Source organism: Myxocyprinus asiaticus, chromosome 34 (assembly GCF_019703515.2).
Source record: "Myxocyprinus asiaticus isolate MX2 ecotype Aquarium Trade chromosome 34, UBuf_Myxa_2, whole genome shotgun sequence".
NCBI classification, from domain to species: domain Eukaryota; kingdom Metazoa; phylum Chordata; class Actinopteri; order Cypriniformes; family Catostomidae; genus Myxocyprinus; species Myxocyprinus asiaticus.
This window is the reverse complement of record NC_059377.1, coordinates 40,621,796-40,639,685: the sequence shown is the minus strand read 5'-3', so window position 1 is coordinate 40,639,685 and position 17,890 is coordinate 40,621,796. Positions and strand designations below refer to the sequence as shown.

Here is a 17,890-nt window from a genome sequence, read left to right as displayed (position 1 = left end):
TAAAATATAATCTAAGGTTAGGTTTACTGTAGAAACCATGACCCTGTATTTATGTACTGTATATGGAATTTTCCTTCTAATTTCACAATTTAAAGCTGAAGTAACTTTTTCAGTGTTAAAATACTTTCTTCTACCCCAGCTCAATATGCAGTCAACCATAAACAAGCCATTCATAGGTTAATTTTCTTGAAAACTGAAAACACTGTGTCTCTGTGGGGCTATGAAAATTCTGTTTGTTTTGCGCGACCCGTCTCAATCACATTGACTCGATCAATGGCGTGAGTTGGGGGCGTGACTATCTGTTTGTTCCATCAGTGGAAAAAAGGGGGGTGTATTCAGAAAGCTGCTTCGAAAACATTGTTTATTTTCGCAATTCATACACTTATACGAAAGGTTAAGAAAACAGACGATGATACTTCTTAGCAGAAATTTTTTGTGCATTTGCAATTAAAAACAGTTGAGAAATAGATTACACCACGCACTACTAGCTCATGAATATTAAGTGCCCTCAGAAGGCATCATATAAGGCTTTCTAGCAAGTCAGTCCATTGTCGGCCATCTTTGGAACGCTCTCGGTAGGCTATTTCCAGTCATGCCAGTACAGCTCCTATCTACTTGAATGGAGAAAGAACAAACTCTCAAAAACAGTTGGTCAAGATTACGATCAAAGAAAATATTTCAAATCAGCAATAAAATCTGACAATACTGGAATCATAAATTGGAATTCTTTACCTCATATTACGCTAAAAGACACAATTTTCCCAGCTTGTATAGCTAATGCGCATGCACGTCCTAGAGTTGATTGACAGGTGATGTCTGTATCTGAAAGGTGATTGGCTCTTTTAACTGTAAGGCGGGACTTCCTTTCTCCATCCGTTGACCGTTGGGCCGTTCCAATTTCTCCCATTCATTTAAATGGAAGTGGACCGTCTCTGCTAAATAACCTAAATAAATACCGTTTGGCACGCAGGGGGTTATCTTGGTAATTTTTCGATAGTAAACGCTTGGTTGATGAAGCAAATATTAAAAAAAAATATCTGTGGAATATTTATTTTGTGTCAATATTGTTGACTTTTAAATCACTTAATAAAAAAAAAAATTACAAATACTTTGCATTTATATGAAATATTTCTCTCTAGCTAGTTTTTGTTTATCGCTGTCATCCAGTTCTGTTGATTGACATGTTTTAACGACTGTCAACATCCTGTACAGGTACTGCATACTTATGAATATTAACTAGTTATTTAGTAACCTTCCAATGACAAACGCTTGGGACATTAATATTAACAATGTAATGGTGACGTACTTTGGCAACCTTCCAATGACGAACGCTTGGCTCATGAATATTAAGTGTTATCCTCGGGCTACACTGAAACGCTCGAGTCATCAACCTTGACTCATGCAATGGGAAGAATGATGCCAGTCTGTCTTATAAACGTAAAAAGTAAGTTAAAGGGAGCGTAGTTCGCGTGTTACGGCTTGAGCTGAATGGATGAATAAAGGATGAATCGAATTTGTGTAATTATAAAGTTAATTCAGGTGGATATACATCAGAATCACGTCGCCTAATGTAAGTTAAAGTGTTTCTTGAATCATTCTTCTGAACGCAAGTTTGGACAGGTAGAGCGCGCGCGCACACACCTGTCACGCACACGCCCTTTGCGCACAACAGGAATCAGAATCCGGAAGCGACTGTACCCTTCGGGCGAACACAATCCAACATGCACGATCCACGGTATCTTTTTTAATATATATCTTAGTTTGAACATTTTAGCAAGATCTAAGCTGAATTATGGGCTCGCATCTGGCTCCAGTGATCATTGGATTGATTTTATTGCAGATCCACAAAAACTCAGGTGAGCTGTGCGTGAAAGCACCACCCCAACATGTATGAATGAATATTTAAAACGTTTTAACTTTCATGTTTTCCATTTTTTATATATATATATATATATATATATATATATATAGTTTATGAGGTTTTAATATCATTAGAAATTGATTTCTATGAAATCTATTGAAATATTTGAAGTATAGAGCTTAAAAGCCACACTTATTTGACAGTTTTAGGACCTGTTTGGAGAGTTTGTTGGTTTAAAGAAAGTTGCATGATTATATTGACAATGTTTAATGTAATTGAACCCATGCAAATGCATGCTTTATGTTTATATTTTGTTTTTCATATTAATATGCATATAACATTACTAGTCTGTACACTTATTACTGAACAGATCTGAAGTTGGCCCTCCATCATGACCTACTATTTAACAGTGTTATTTGCATTTATGGCAGCTGCACTGACAAATAACTTTTAATTATTGATGCACAATCTGTTACTGTACAAATGGAGGGCGGTTTGTTGAAACATGCTTTCGGGCAGGGAGGGAAATACATAAGGCTTTTGCTGCTGTTTCCTCTATAAACTGAAATGCATAAGTGAAAATATCAACTGCTTCTGTTTGCTTTTCTATTGACATTTATAAACTTCAGCGACAATGAACTTTGATTTTCAAAGTGTTAAAGAGAGTGACCTTCAAAGCAAGGGCGTAGATTTGGCTTGAATATTGGGGGGGTTGCAGTGTGAAACATCTACATGTTTCCATTGATCATGGTATAAATATTGGGAATATTGTGGGGGTGGGTTGTACTTGCTTGTTTTGATTATTGGGAGGGGGAGGGGGGGGGTTACCTCCCCCCCATCCCCCCTGGAAACTACGCCCCTGCTTCAAAGTGTTGTTGACAAATTGGTTGGTACTGTAATTCCACATCATTAAAATCACTGGAAAGTGATGTATATAATTGATTTTTTATTTTTATTTATTTATTGAATGAGAAAAAAATACACATCAATTTTGGACCTTATTTGAAGTTTTTTTTTTTTAATTTTTAAATTTTTTATTTAAAGGTTTTGGTAACAGATTTTAGTGGATTTTGTGCATTTTATTTTCAAATGCATATTTTTGTTAGCTCATGATGGGCAGTGGTGGCTCAGCGGTTAAGGCTCTGGGTTACTGATCAGAAGGTCAGGGGTTCAAGCCCCAGCACTGCCGAGATGCCACTGTTGGGCCCTTGAGCAAGGCCCTTGACCCTATCTGCTCCAGGGGTGCCGTAACATGGCTGACCCTGCACCCTGACCCAAGCTTAGCTGGGATATGTGAAAAAAAAAAGAATTTCACTGTATATGTGCAAATGTATAATGTGTGATAAATCAATAAAATTATAATTATTATTATCTAAAAAGTCCAGCTCCTTTGACACAAACTGACAGGTGGGTTTTGCATCATGTATCTTCTCCTTAGACTGTTTTTTAACAGTTATGTCGGTATAAAGAAATATCACGGTATATATCATCATGTTGATATCTAGATGTTGATATTTTAAGGTTCAAGCTGGTTCACGTTGGAGATAAGTTGGACAGAGGGGTGTGTCAGCTGAGTTATATCCAGTGTTGTCACAAACAAGAGTAAATATTTGCAGTAACATTGTAGTCATTTGCTTGGTGATACGATAATATGATTTAGTAAGCAAGTTTACATTCGGCTGGTTACTTGCGGCTTGTTGAAATTCAAACAGTTACATTTGTGCAATCAAAATCATGTCTAAACTTGTGAGCGTCTTTCTGTCGAGTGCTGTGAAAGATCTAAACAAAAATGTACTCCGCATTTGAAGGGAGGCTAGGTAATGTAATGCTTTTCAGAATATATACTGTAGGTCTTTATCATTTTACTTAGAACAGGTGTTTGAATGTGATGCTGCAAAGTTTCGGGCCAGTCAAAAAAATGCAAAGTTTCTCCCTCAGATTTTGTCTCTAACGTTCTTGCGAGCCGAATTTGAACTTGCATTGCCAACATGAGCAACACAGCTCAATGAGTCAATCGTTGGGGGGGAGGGTGTGATGTAGGAGAGAATGGAAAAAAATAATTTATATAATATTATTTATTGATAAAAATACTTATTTCTTTATTATATAAAATAAATGTTATTTTTTAGGTTTATTTAATCTCTAAAGTTTAAAATATATAATGTGCCAGATCGTGATAAAGTTGTTTTTTAAACCTGAAAATGAATCAGAATAGTGGGGTAGTAATCAGTTCAGTAATCAAAATAGATAGGTGGGTTTTGCATTGTATTTCTTCCCCTTAGACCGCTGTTTGTGTCAGTAGCTGTTGAAAGGTCAATTTAGAGCTAATCAAAAATGCAAAACAAATCGCAGGCGAAAGATCGAGATCGACCCAAAGCTTGGAATACAAGTTTGAAACACATAACCCAAAAGCTTATTTTGTATTGGTCGGGGAGTTTGACAGAATTTTCATTTCTGGGTGAACTACCCCTTTTAGTCTCCAAAGAGTCTGTATTTGTGGGGGTTTTTTTCAAAGCTGTTTGTTTATGTGCTGTTTTATTTTTTGCATGATTTTTATTTCAGAATGTCATAAAATAGAGGTGACCCCTGACCCCGGCACCATAGTGACCTTCAGTAAGAAGGCTGCACAGGCAGTGGACTGCAGTGTTTGTAAGGGTGAGGACCCTTCTCAAACCTGTAGCTCAGAACTGATACTTACAGAACCTCAAACCACCACTGTGAATTTCAACTGCTCCCAGCCGGGTGATGTCTTTACTGTGGAAATCAACCAAGAAATCGGTGAGCAGCACAACACTTTCTATCGTCAAGTAACCCAGCACATCCTGAAACATGGAGTGAATGACAGAAGACGCCAGTGTTCAATAATAGTTACATTTATTATTAATATTAATCAGAATCAACAATTCTTATTGCTGCTAAGTAATGTAGTTCACTATCCCAACTGTAGGCTGTTTACAGTAAGTAAGCAATGTAGCAACTTGGTGCATGAATATAAAATCCATTGATGTGCTGTCACAGCTGTGTCACATACTGAATATTGTTTTACAGCACCTTTGAATACGGTTCATCCAATCAGAATCAGTAGGGATGTAAGCCGTAGAATTTGAGCTGCATTTCATTCAACACGGAAAGTCGGATTTTCCAACTTCTTGGAAAAGTGTAATGGAACTAGGGCTGGGCGATAGGACGATGTAATAGGATATCGACGATGTCTTATAAATCTCCTGATGCCGATTTCGACACTCATTGACAGACGATGATCGACAACATCAGTGAATGGCAAAACGATGGATCTGTAAAGTTGCCAGATATATTAAACAGTAGCCCAGGGTGTGAAATTTGCACCCGCCAAATGCGACGAGGCTAAATCCAGCTTCCTGTTCTCAAGCTCCTCGGCCAAATGCAGGTATTTCATGAGCGGGTAATTTTGCTCATCTATCCGCAACAGTGGTGGGCGACCTGTAAGACATCTCGGGAGTAACACATGACAAGAAATGCAGTTAAACACAAAGACACATGCTTGAAGAAACACACTTTATTATATTTTTAAGAACAGACGAAAGAAATGCCGTCGATGCACTGTTTGTTCAGAGGCGTGCAGCGGGTGCGTGTCCCTTGGAACACACGGATGTAAAGAGTTATCACTCTTCTCTGTTTCAGTCATCTGAAAACTGTTTGCAAGAATAGTGTTGTGTATGAGAATGCTGCAAATGATCTAAGACCATCTTAGAAGGTGCTCGAAGTTCGCTTTTAGTTTGCATTATTTCTATGGAGCAGTTCGCGTTTAACATGCATTGTGAATGCAACTCTGCAGGTTCACTAATATACGTATATCTCTGAATTAAATAAACAAAGACGAAAGTGATTAAATCATATAATAATACAAGACCACATTCACCTAAAATTGAGTTATATTTTCTTTTCTTTAGGCAGCATTAACTGTATTAACCAAACGCAAATATCACAAATGCTAGCTTTGCAGAATTGTTTATCAATTGGGATGCTAGTAGACATCTCTGGTGACAGTCAAACCCCTAATAAGCTAACGGAAGCATTACAGTTTTGTTTCCTGCGTCATCTTCCGAGCATTTGGAAATGGAATGCCTTTATGGTCTAAGAATGGAGATATCAAGTAGGAATATCCCACATCCGTCTTGAATGGAACGCAGCATTAGAGTCTCCACTATACTTTCTATAAAGATCACCGGTTCTAATTTTAGTTTTGATTAGCTGTTCTCTTTGTTACATTGTTTATTTCGATCATAGATTGCACGGTAATGGGCTGCGACAACATCGATGCCATACATCCGGATTCTACCCGATTCCTAGAGTTCACTAGAATGTTCACTTGGGACCTAAAAGTTCAGTCTCCCAAGACGGTCCAACTGGACTTCCCAGCCCCAGGAATGAGGCAGATCAAGCCTTCAGAACCTTGTCCAAACAAGCACACATACACCCTCCTTACGTACCAGCGCACAGGACCTACCTCCATTGGCACGTTTTGTCGGAATGGTACTATCAGTCGTATCCAGGTTCTCTATAAGGGACGTGTATCTTTGGAGGTTGCCAAAGGTATAGACCTGAACCCATCTGACTTTAAAGTGTCCATTGGGCCAGAGACAAGAGGTAAGATGAAATCAATTGAAATATCTGACAAAGGCTTGGTCGATTAAATTAAAGTTTTATTTACAGGGGCAATTCAGTACAACCTGCTTTATTTCTCTTTCTCTGCATCATCAGCATTGGTTGAGGTGGATGCCAAGCTGCCCAGAGGACAGTCATTTACGGACTTCTTCACACCGAACTACGCCACAGGACTTATCAGTGATGAAAGAATAAAGTGGAACTTTGCTGTTGAGCCCATGCACAATTTTACCATCCTCTTTCAAGATAACACTGCACCAGAATGCCAAAAGAAGGCTCTCTTAATTGAGTATACACTGGGGGATAAGACTGTGCTCACAAAGACCTTAAAGGATGAACAGCCGGCCAATAAACAGGGAGATTTCAGCCTGACTTTGGCCAATTGTGATCAAAAGAAAGGGACAAAAGGGTTTTCATTGAATTTCAATGTGTCTGTGATTCGGGGTGGGAGCCCATGTAAGAAAAACTACAGCACACAGCTTTTTAAAATTTAAATATATATTTTTAGGGTTGGGACCTTTTTAGTAAAAATGCACTGATATAAAATTTCTGGCCAAAACTGATGCATCTAAACTAAACGACATGATGGTCCCGATTAATTGTGCATCTCTAATTTTGGGGTCAGTTTGGTATCAATAACTTGAATAAGCCATGTTCCAGAGTTGTAGATTAATTACATGTTTTCCGTCTCTGTAATCTGTTCAGATCTTTGCACCGTGGATCTCCGGAACGAGGAGGGATTGAGCCTCCAAATAGAAAATAAAAACCCAAAGTCTTACTGTGAAATGAAAATGAACTATGTGGCGCAAGAGAATATAGTGGTACCTGCGGGAACCAAAGCTGTCTTGTCCTTCCTGGACTGCCCCATTGAGGAACTGCAGCTAACGGGCACCAAAATTATAGGTAACGTGGAAACCTTGAGAAGGTGACCATGGGAATGCACAAATGCTGTACCCATTCTCAATGGAGTGTCACAATAACTGTGATCTTGAACAAGAAAGCATTAATGTATCACATAACATCTCAGGTACTGCGATTCCAATCAGTAGGAGGAGCTACTGGATACTTGTTGGTCCTGGAACAACACTCCTGTCAACCCAGTTAGATTTAAGGGTTAGATGTAAGTGCTAGGGCTTGAGTTGGAGCTTGAACGACATTCTTATTAGCCTATCTTCTCCCTGTGGTTTATAGTCAGGGCTGAGGTTAGGGATAGGGCCTTGTTTGTTTTGCAGGAAAGTTGTTCCAGAACCAACAAAAGATGTTGATCCAGGAACACATACCACTTGGTGAAAACATGGTCACCTTTCTGTCTCAGAGATGTGGTTCCTTTTGGTCTCAAAATGCATCCAGACTTGTGTACACCTGGTATTAACATCCTTTCATGCAATCCTATTAAAAGCGGACAGCACTAATACAGGTGTAAACTTGGCCCAATGTGTCATGGAGATGCGTTGTAATCCAATCACTCAAAGCATGTTTTGTAAGGTCAAAGACACACATGGCCACATTACATTTGTAGTGTAAATGCTAATGTGCCCTAGGAAATCTTGATGAAATCAGATCATTTTGAGACAAATGTACCAAGTGTAAATGGAAGTCTGTCTCAGCTGTCCATTTGCGATTGGTTCACCCTAGACGGATGTTCATACCAGGTGTTCACAAGGTCTTAAAGCATGTGTAGATGCCTGATTCCTCATCTTGCTACATTCTTTTGATTGCTTTTCTCTTTTACCCCCTTTCTTCATTTCATTATAGAGTGTCTGAGTGGGTCTACCTGTGCAGTGAGTGGGACTGCACTAATCATTCCGATGCTGGACACTACATTGCGTGTCCCCCTTCAACAGTTTACTTGGCTTCTCCGTGTACCAGATCAGAGCACTGTGGATCTCTCCTTATCTCAGGGAAACCTACACCAATCTGTACCAGAGAAGGAGTGCAACGAAAGTGTATCCCTACTTGTCTCTGAGAGTGATGGCTCTAACATCGGCCAGTTTTGCTCCATTGCTGATGGTGATATCCAAAAAATCCAGATCAAAGCAAATGTTTCCATTACCGCAGTGTCCAAAAGTACAAAGGACCTGAGCCAGGACAAAGGACCCTTCTTAAAGGTCACCTTAAGTCCAGAGATCTTAGGTAAGTAGATTTTGCCCAGGTGATTATTACCTTGACCCTTTGAGAGGTGACAGTTTCAAAGCATTGGCTTCCCTCTTTCTACATAGAGAATGTGGTCTACACCGTTTCTCCACTTGATTTGAGACCCACATACCTTGCAACACCCAACTGGCCCGATGGTATGAAGCCTTCTTCCTCCGTCACATGGATCGTGAATGTTCCCCAGGAGCACCGGGCAGAACTGCAGTTCACCAACGTCAGTAAGCCCAAGTGTGACCCGGGGCACGCCACAGTTGAGATCCGGCCACTGAACTCAAATGGGCAATTGCAGTCCTGGAGAGAAGATCAAAGTGTCCCCAACACAGTCATCCAACAACAGAGCTTCTACCTTAATATGTCCAACTGTGAGCCTAAAAGTGGCAGCTTTGCTGTGCTCTCAAAGGTCACTCTGCAGAAGGAAACCAGTAAGCAAAACTCCAGTTTCAGAACTCCAGTCTTAAATTGTACGCATTTGCACCTTGACTATAGTCTACATAGTTTTATTACTGTTAATGTTACTGTTACAAGTATTGTGATGGAAGATGATTGGGTTGCTTCTGCTCCAAATCATTCCCACTTCTCTCCATACAGGAAATTTCATAGGAATTATTTTGGCTGTAGTTGGGGTGCTGCTGATCCTGCTAATCATTGCACTTATTGTAGGTTGCGTTATTCGAAAGTGAGTCCAATTTTTCCATCCAGTATTCTTTTAAAGATTTGTTGGCAAGCTTTTGACTGAGCATAAGCATTTTATGAAAATGTCTAGTTTGCATAATTTTTTTTTAAACAAATAGACATTGTGACTGCCCCCAACGGCCTTGGAATAAATGTTCATTCTTTTCACTTACAGGAAAAAGAAACCTAAGGCCAACAGGTCTTCCATCTTTATGCCCAGAGGGAATGCCTTCCTTCCGGGTAATGCCACCTTCCCCAAAACCAGAGCAGACAACGAGTCCCACGTCTACGCCTCCATTGAAGACCCCATGATGTACGGACATCTTCTGGACAAGGACCAACCTGCAGCGAATGATGACAATGGAGCCTGGAGCAACGGCCATCAGGTGGACATGTACCGTCCATTCATGGGACCCACAGACCTAATCCCAGTGATTACAGAATCTCCGGCGGATTATTCATTGAGAGAGAGAGGAAAAGAAAGAGGAGGGGACAGCTCGTTCCTAAACCCATCCAACACCTTTATGCCTGGGAGACCTTGTATGCCGCAGCTATCGCAGAGCAGCTTAAGTTTCGAAGATCGTAGGATGATGGCCAATGAGCTAAACACTTTCAAGAGTTTTGGCGATATAAATCCCATTCGTCTGTCTGCTGAAGAATCCAGATTACAACCGCAACTAGATTCAGACTCTGATTCGTTTGCTGAGCCAGAATACGAGGTGGCTAATTAAGGAAAGAACAAGACCTGATGAGTAGCTAATGTATACGAGTATTCTCAAACTCGCTAAAAAACTGCAGAACTATTTTACGTGCAATTTGACGTTCACATTGTCGTGTAATTCCATTAAAACAAAAATGTCATCAGCAACAAGCCTATAGACACACACACACACACACACACACACACACAGATGATGTGTGTGATTTATTTTTTTCTGCAAAGCTTTGAACTGATGCTAAATGTTGACCGCTCTCTCTCTGTCTCGCCGCCCTAGTGGTCATACTTGTAATTTACATGTAAAGTATATCTAAATTTTGGTTTTAAAGATTTTTTAGCAGGCTTTTAGCCTGAATGTACATAATTAACGCTCTTATCGGAGCTACTCAAGAACTGAAATCCCTTGTGGAAGTGTTGTGACTCTCTATTGGACATTTTTGTTTTAATAGTGATATTCTGGTTTACTGTGTAAATTTGCCTCCTTGTTTCGGATGTTTTGTATTTCTCCATTCAGTTTTGCTATTCTGTATGTTTACCCCATGGATATCCTAAAATAAATGGTCAGATATTTTAATAGATTTTCCTTTACGGTGAGGATATATTAATAACAAATCTAATCACACACAGTTTTATATCAAATATGATTTATTTTTGATGTTTTATATTTTTAAGAATATTTGGTATCATTTGAAAGAAGGCATATCAACTTAACGTTTAAGAAACATTGGCATTTATTTATAATAGAACTTTAACAATTAGAACTAAAATGTAGCAACCATGCTTTGTCACTGATTCTTTTTTCTAAAATAGATATGCCACAATTATCGCCATTTCTATTCATCTATATTCAATATAATGGCCAAACTAAAAACGTGGGTAAGTCAGTGAGCAATAGCCTTTCGTTGTTTAGATGTATACTATGACATAAGATTATTGTTTTCACACCCCTTCAGTTTTTTTTTGTCTGGAGATATTATTGGTCATTCAGCGTTTCAGTGAAAAAGACGAACAATAAAGAGGTCCGATATTAAAAACTCACTAAATGTTCCCAAAATGTAAAATGTTTTCATCTGTTTAACAACATTAACTTACAAAAGTCAAAGATTCTCTTTTTGCTCATGTCTTGTCTCAGGTATAGTAGATTGCATATTGTCAACAGCCCAGTGTCTGTCACGCTAATGCATGGCAGGATGTTGGTCTCATTCACATGAATCTGAACTGATTTGCTGAATCAAAACGGGGACTGTTAAATGGGAATTTAGTTATTTCTAAAGGTGAGGAGGACATGTTGCCCCTCCCCCACCCCACCCCAGTTATAACAGTTGCTATGCCCCTGATCATAAGCATATCATATCATATATGTTCCATTTTTTAAAAATACTGGAATCAGTGTTCGGCTCCTTGAACGTGCATTTTTCCGCAGATGCCGGAGGAACATTACTAAAGGTTCAGCGGCGCCACTACCAGTATTGTCCGATTCCCGAAAGAATGACTTTTGAGTGGTTCTTTTTAGTGAATCGGAAACATTCATAGGAATGACTTTAGCCCATTCTTTTTTCTTTCTTTCTGATTTTCTCCCTTTTTTCTCCCCAATTTGGAATGCCCAATTCCCAATGCGCTCTAAGTCCTTGTGGTGGCGTAGTGACTCGCCTCAATCCGGGTGGCGGAGGACGAATCTCAGTTGCCTCCGCGTCTGGGACCGTCAATCCGCGCATCTTATCACGTGGCTTGTTGAGCGCGTTACCGCGGAGACGTAGCGCGTGTGGAGGCTTCACGCTATTCTCCGCGGCATCCACGCATAACTCACCACTCGCCCCACCGAGAGCGAGAACCACATTATAGCGACCACAAGGAGGTTACCCCAAGTGACTCTACCCACCCTAGTAACCGGGCCAATTTGGTTGCTTAGTAGACTTGGCTGGAGTCACTCAGCACGCCCTAGATTCGAACTCGCGACTCCAGGTGTTGTAGTCAGCGTCAATACTCGCTGAGCTACCCAGGCCCCAAGCCCATTCTTTTTAGTAAATCAAAAATATGCAGCAGGACCGGTTTAGTCCGATTCTCGAAGTAATGACTCTTATTAGTCAGTTCTTTGTAGTGAATCAACAAAAAAAAGTGCGACCAGTGTAGTCTTATTTCTGCATTGTGAATGACTCACTGCATTCCAGTTATGCACATTTTCATATCATATCTCATTTATGAGAGCATTTTGTGATAAACATTTTATTGAGATAAAATATATCAGGTTATATCAGGCTAGACATTAATTTGTTATAAAATAAACAAGTAACTTAAAGCTAGCAATTTGAAATAATCTTCGTTACACTGATCAACAGACAAAGTAAAGAATGAATGTTTGCAGGACTTTGTGAGGGTGCACATGGCTATCCAACAATTCTTTGCAAAATAACATCACATCTGATTTACAGTTCAAAAGTGTTTGTTTATCTGTGATTTATTCATTGACTGCCCAAAATGAAGTGTTTTTGTTTTTTTTTACGGTGTGTTCATTCTTATCAAATTATAGATCTATAGACCTCTATGTTTTTATGGAGTGTGTGATTCCCAAAAAGGAAAGAAAAACTACAATCTTTGTTCTCCTTAAAACCTTTACAAAAGAAAAATATACAATTACAGGACAAAAACAATGCAGGCAAGCTACCAATAGACTGTAGAAAGGACAGCTAAGGTCAAGCAAACCGCAGTAAACTGACTCAAACGATGTTGAACTCGCAGACGGATGCTCTCTCATCACGGCAGTTCTCGTCCAGCCACTTTCCACTGGAAGCAGCAGAGAGAATGGCACAGTTTTCAGAACTTTTGCCATCAGGCTGCGGGGCTTTCCAATTCTTGTAGCGAATGTTTGAGCCGGTCTGGTCCATCCACACGCCCTCCGTCTGCATGTCGTTTATGCCCAGCCAGATTTCAGCATCCGGTCCAATGCTCCGCCGTATGTAATCGTAGAGTTGGGTGTTTTCGTCCACTGAAAGTGGAGTACTAAGGATGCCTCCTTTGGCGATGCAGTCTTCATTGGCTTTGTGGTAGCGCTTCTTCAATGTGTCCACCAGAAAACACTTGCCGTGGCTCTTGATGCCCTTTAGACAAACTAGTAAATAGAAAAGACAAGTTGAGCCTCAGTCTACAGGGTGTAAAGAAGACATATAATGGACACCCGATTGCTTTGATATGTGTAGACAACAAAGAGAGAAGTTTGGCTTTGATGCAGTTCAGGCCTCGGTCAATGATGTGATGCTCATTTTTGTTTTGTCCAGATCTATTAAAGGGATAGTTCACCCAAAAATGAAAACTCTCTCATTTACTCACCCTCATGCCATCCTAGATGTCTATGACTTTCTTTCTTTTGCTGAACACAAATGAATATTTTTACAAGAATATCTCAGCTCTGTAGGTCCATAGAATAGAAGTCAACAGGGCCCAAAACTTTGAAGCTCAAAAAGCACATAAAGGCAGCATAAAAGTAATATATAAGACTCCAGCTGTTAAATCCATGTCTTCAGAAGAGATATGATAGGTGTGGGTGAGAAACAGATCAATATTTAAGTCCTTTTTACTATAAATCTCCACTTTCACTTTCACTTCCACATTCTTCTTTTGTTTTTGTCGATTTGCATTATTTGTGCATATCGCCACCTACTGGGCAGGGAGGAGAATTTATAGTAGAAAAGGACTTAAATATTGATCTGTTTCTCACCCACACTTATATCACTTCTGAAGACATGGATTAAACCACTGGAGTCGTATGGATTACTTTTGCTGTCTTTATGTGCTTTTAGGACCTTTAAAGTTCTGGTCACCCTTCACTTGCATTGTATGGACCTACAGAGCTGAGATATTCTAAAAATCTTCGTTTGTGTTCAGCAGAAGAAAGAAAGTCATACACATCTGGGATGGCATAAGGGTGAGTAAATGATGAGAGAATTTTCTGAACATGTTTTCAATGAATGAGTTCAAAGTCATTTTTATATTTTTTTTAAGGGACTTAAGTAATATGTCTGAGTGGTGTTACTGTCCAGATACAATCAAAATACATAAATAAATAGTCTCTTTAAATACTGAAATTCTTGAAAAAATGTTGGCATGAGTAGTGAAGAATAATCTTTATTTTTACTTTAAAAAAATATGCAGTGAAACAATTTTGTTTCTAAATAGTATTATTCACCAAATCAAAGTCAAGTGGTGTAACCAACATGCAGGTAGCTATTTTTGTTGTAAAAAATAAATAAATAAATATATATTATATAAATGGAGTCACAAATTCATGATATTTGTAAAAAAAAAAAAAAAAAAAAATCTTGAAAAACATTTAATTAAAAATGTAATTAATTGTGTGTACACTCATGTATTCTGTATTATAATACCTTTTACTTGGTTACACCACATGACATCCCAAGTCATTATTACTTGTATTTTTTTTATTATTTTTTTTTAATTGCTATAAAGTTTTTCAACAATGTGTGAAACCAGATTGGACACAAATATTAAATTTCTACAAACTTGGCACTTGTGTTTTAAACTAGACTTCTCAAGACCCGCCTATGTCAATGTGATTAGTGCACATTTTTAATGAAATATTAAATACTCCACAATTTTGTCTGAATATTTTCTCCTTACATCAAACAGTGTGATGAAGTCTGTCTCAATGCTCTCCAAAAGAAAACAAGCTGTAAAAAAAACATCAAAATCTACACATGGTGTCCATGTGTCTTATGTAAGTAGAAGATTTTTAATACAAACAATGCGACAAATTCTATCTTTGATAAAAACATTCTGGAAAATCTGAGACTGTCTCATTTTTACTCCAAATATCTTTGCTTTACAAAATCTTAAATAGACAGATTACTAATGCTGAGCAAGTCTTTATGCAGATAGGTTTCATGGGGAAAAAATTGCATCAACACACTAAAGGTCTCACCTGTCTGCAGGGCTTGCTGTTCCTTTAGAAGATTTAGTTCCTCCACAATGTCATTGATCTGCTGTTGTAGTTCCTCCAAAGCAGCGCTGGTCCGGCCATCTAAAGAGTCTAACAGGTAAAGAAAAAGGTTCATATCAATTCTGGGTGAGTTAAATAAATGAATTTGCTTTTTTCTAAAATTGCTTTTATTGCAAATAAATGCTTGCACGTTCTGCAGCTGAACTTTCATGCTTCTGGAGTTGCTGAATATCTAATGCTCAGACATATCAGTGCCAGCTTGAGTTAAATAAATAGCTACTGAATACAAATTCTGACCTTTTTTAGCAGTGGGTTTCTTTTTGGGAGTGTTCTGCGAGAGTGAGGTGTGGATGAGGAGGAGCAGGACTCCGAGCAGAAGACAGCCACCTCTGAACGTCATAATGAAGTCTGGAGAATGAAAGCGTTTCACTGTGCGAAGAGAAGTTTGTTCTTCTCAGTCCAGCTCGTGGAGGAAAAGTTTGGTAACAGGAACCCGCTGAAGTAATCCTTCATCCTGAACAGCCCAGAGGAGTGACGTCCTCATCCAACCTTCTTAAGCGTGTGCGCGCACACACACTCACACTCTCTCACACACACACACACACACACACACACACACACACACACTCACACACACACACTCACACACACTCTCACACACACACACTCTCACACACACACACACTCACACACTCTCTTACACACACACACTCACACACACACTCACACACAAACACACACTCACACACACACTCACACACAAACACACACACACTCACACTCTCACACACACACACACACACTCACACACAAACACATACACACACACACACACACTCTCACACACACACTCACACACAAACACACACACACTCACACACAAACACATACACACACACAAACACACACACTCACACTCTCACACACACACACACTCACACACACACTCACACACAAACACATACACACACACAAACACACACACTCACACTCTCACACACTCACACTCTCACACACACACACACTCACACACAAACACATACACACACACACACACATTCTCACACACACACACACACACAAACACACACACACACAAACACACACACTCTCTCACACACACACACACAAACACACACACAAACACACACACACACACTCACACACACAAACACACACACTCTCACTCACACTCACACTCACACACACACACTCACACTCTCTCACACACACACACACACACACGCAAACACACACACACTCACACACACAAACACTCACACTCACACTCTCACACACACACACACTCACTCTCTCTCACACACACACACACACACACACACACTCACACACAAACACATACACACACTCACACACATTCTCACACTCTCACACACTCTCACACACACAAACACAAACACACACACTCACACACACAAACACTCACACTCACACTCTCACACACACACACACTCACTCTCTCTCACACACACACACACACACACACACACTCACACACAAACACATACACACACTCACACACATTCTCACACTCTCACACACTCTCACACACACAAACACAAACACACACACTCTCTCACACACACACACACACACACACACACACTCTCTCACACACGCGCGCACACACACACACACACACACTTATGTTGGGTTTTCATGTTTTATGAGGACTCTCCTTAGACATAATGATTTTTATACTGTACAAACTACAGATTCTATCCCCTAAACCTAAACCTAAACCTAACCCTCACAAAAAAATTTCTGTATTTTTACATTTTCACACTTAACAATTCTCAGACAACAAGACTCATTTGTCAAATAAAATGTACATCTTGGGTAAACCTTAAAAAAAACTGTTAAAAAATAACAAATTCACCCTAAAATTGATATTCTGCATAAAGAAAATGATTTTTAAGACATTTGTTTTTACGACATTATTTTCATGACAATGAAACATATTTAAAACACCCCATTAAGCCCAATTGTCATTACACTCATACAGTAATTCAGCCTATTTTTTAAAATATATATTTACGCATTTCAATTTCATGACAAAATTCCACGAAATTGAATTGTGTAACGTTTAATGTATTGAAACATAAAATATTTCATTTTTATTTACATTTATTTAATTAAAGATTACTCAATTTAATTTGATGGAATTGTGACTGCAAATAAAATGTTAATCTTAAAATTATTTTAAGTGTTGCCTATACTGTAATGCAATAAAAGTTTCATTCTCTTTACTGTAATGAGCAAACACTCAAAAATTATTTTAGCCTATTTTTAAGATTTACGCGGTTCAGTTTCATAACAAAATACCATCAAATTGAATTGAGAAATCTTTAACCAAATGTTTTTTTATTATTATTAATTTTATTCATTTATTTTTTTGTTAAAGATTACTCTGGAATTTTATGAAATTGAACTGCATACATTTTTAAATAGGCTAAAATGCAGTGACTGAATCATATACATAATTCAAAGTACATTTACTAAGTACAATTGTTCATCCTATAAGCATCATTATAGTTGTATTTGTTATACTGAATTTAGTTTATGCTGATTTAAAGTCAATTTAAAAATCACTGTGTTCAGACAGACTGGAGAAGGGTGTGTTTAACAATAATGAAAATAATCCAAAAAATCTTACTGGACTAAAAATATGTTTTAGTCTTTTTATTTCTTTTAACAAGCAGGTCAAATCTAACATTTCTTTGTGAGATTCACCCTTTTGTGCTTTAGCCTTTAGATATACACATACTTTCCACTAAATTAAAATGCTCTATGGTTTATTATGGAGATTATAAAGTTGGATCCATTTTCCAAATAAATCGGCAAACTCAGACAGAGTAGCAGTTTTTCA

The 17,890-nt window shown here is 38.7% G+C and overlaps 2 protein-coding genes across 2 annotated transcripts; one reads left to right on the top strand and one right to left on the bottom strand.

Moving 5' to 3' along the window:
• The first annotated feature begins 1,401 nt into the window (after positions 1-1,401).
• LOC127425539 (CUB domain-containing protein 1-like) lies at positions 1,402-12,093 on the top strand. Its single transcript, XM_051671646.1, has 9 exons — positions 1,402-1,856; positions 4,424-4,639; positions 6,128-6,487; positions 6,602-6,961; positions 7,211-7,408; positions 8,261-8,638; positions 8,725-9,081; positions 9,248-9,335; positions 9,507-12,093. The coding sequence occupies exons 1-9, from the start codon at positions 1,793-1,795 to the stop codon at positions 10,060-10,062; spliced, it is 2,577 nt and encodes an 858-aa protein (XP_051527606.1). The 5' UTR covers positions 1,402-1,792; the 3' UTR covers positions 10,063-12,093.
• A 437-nt stretch (positions 12,094-12,530) lies between these two features.
• On the bottom strand, positions 12,531-15,504 carry clec3bb (C-type lectin domain family 3, member Bb). Its single transcript, XM_051671666.1, has 3 exons — positions 15,298-15,504; positions 14,983-15,090; positions 12,531-13,155 (listed from the first exon to the last, which is right to left on the bottom strand). Exons 1-3 carry the CDS (start codon positions 15,398-15,400, stop codon positions 12,764-12,766), a joined length of 603 nt encoding a protein of 200 aa, XP_051527626.1. The 5' UTR covers positions 15,401-15,504; the 3' UTR covers positions 12,531-12,763.
• Positions 15,505-17,890: the final 2,386 nt, after the last annotated feature.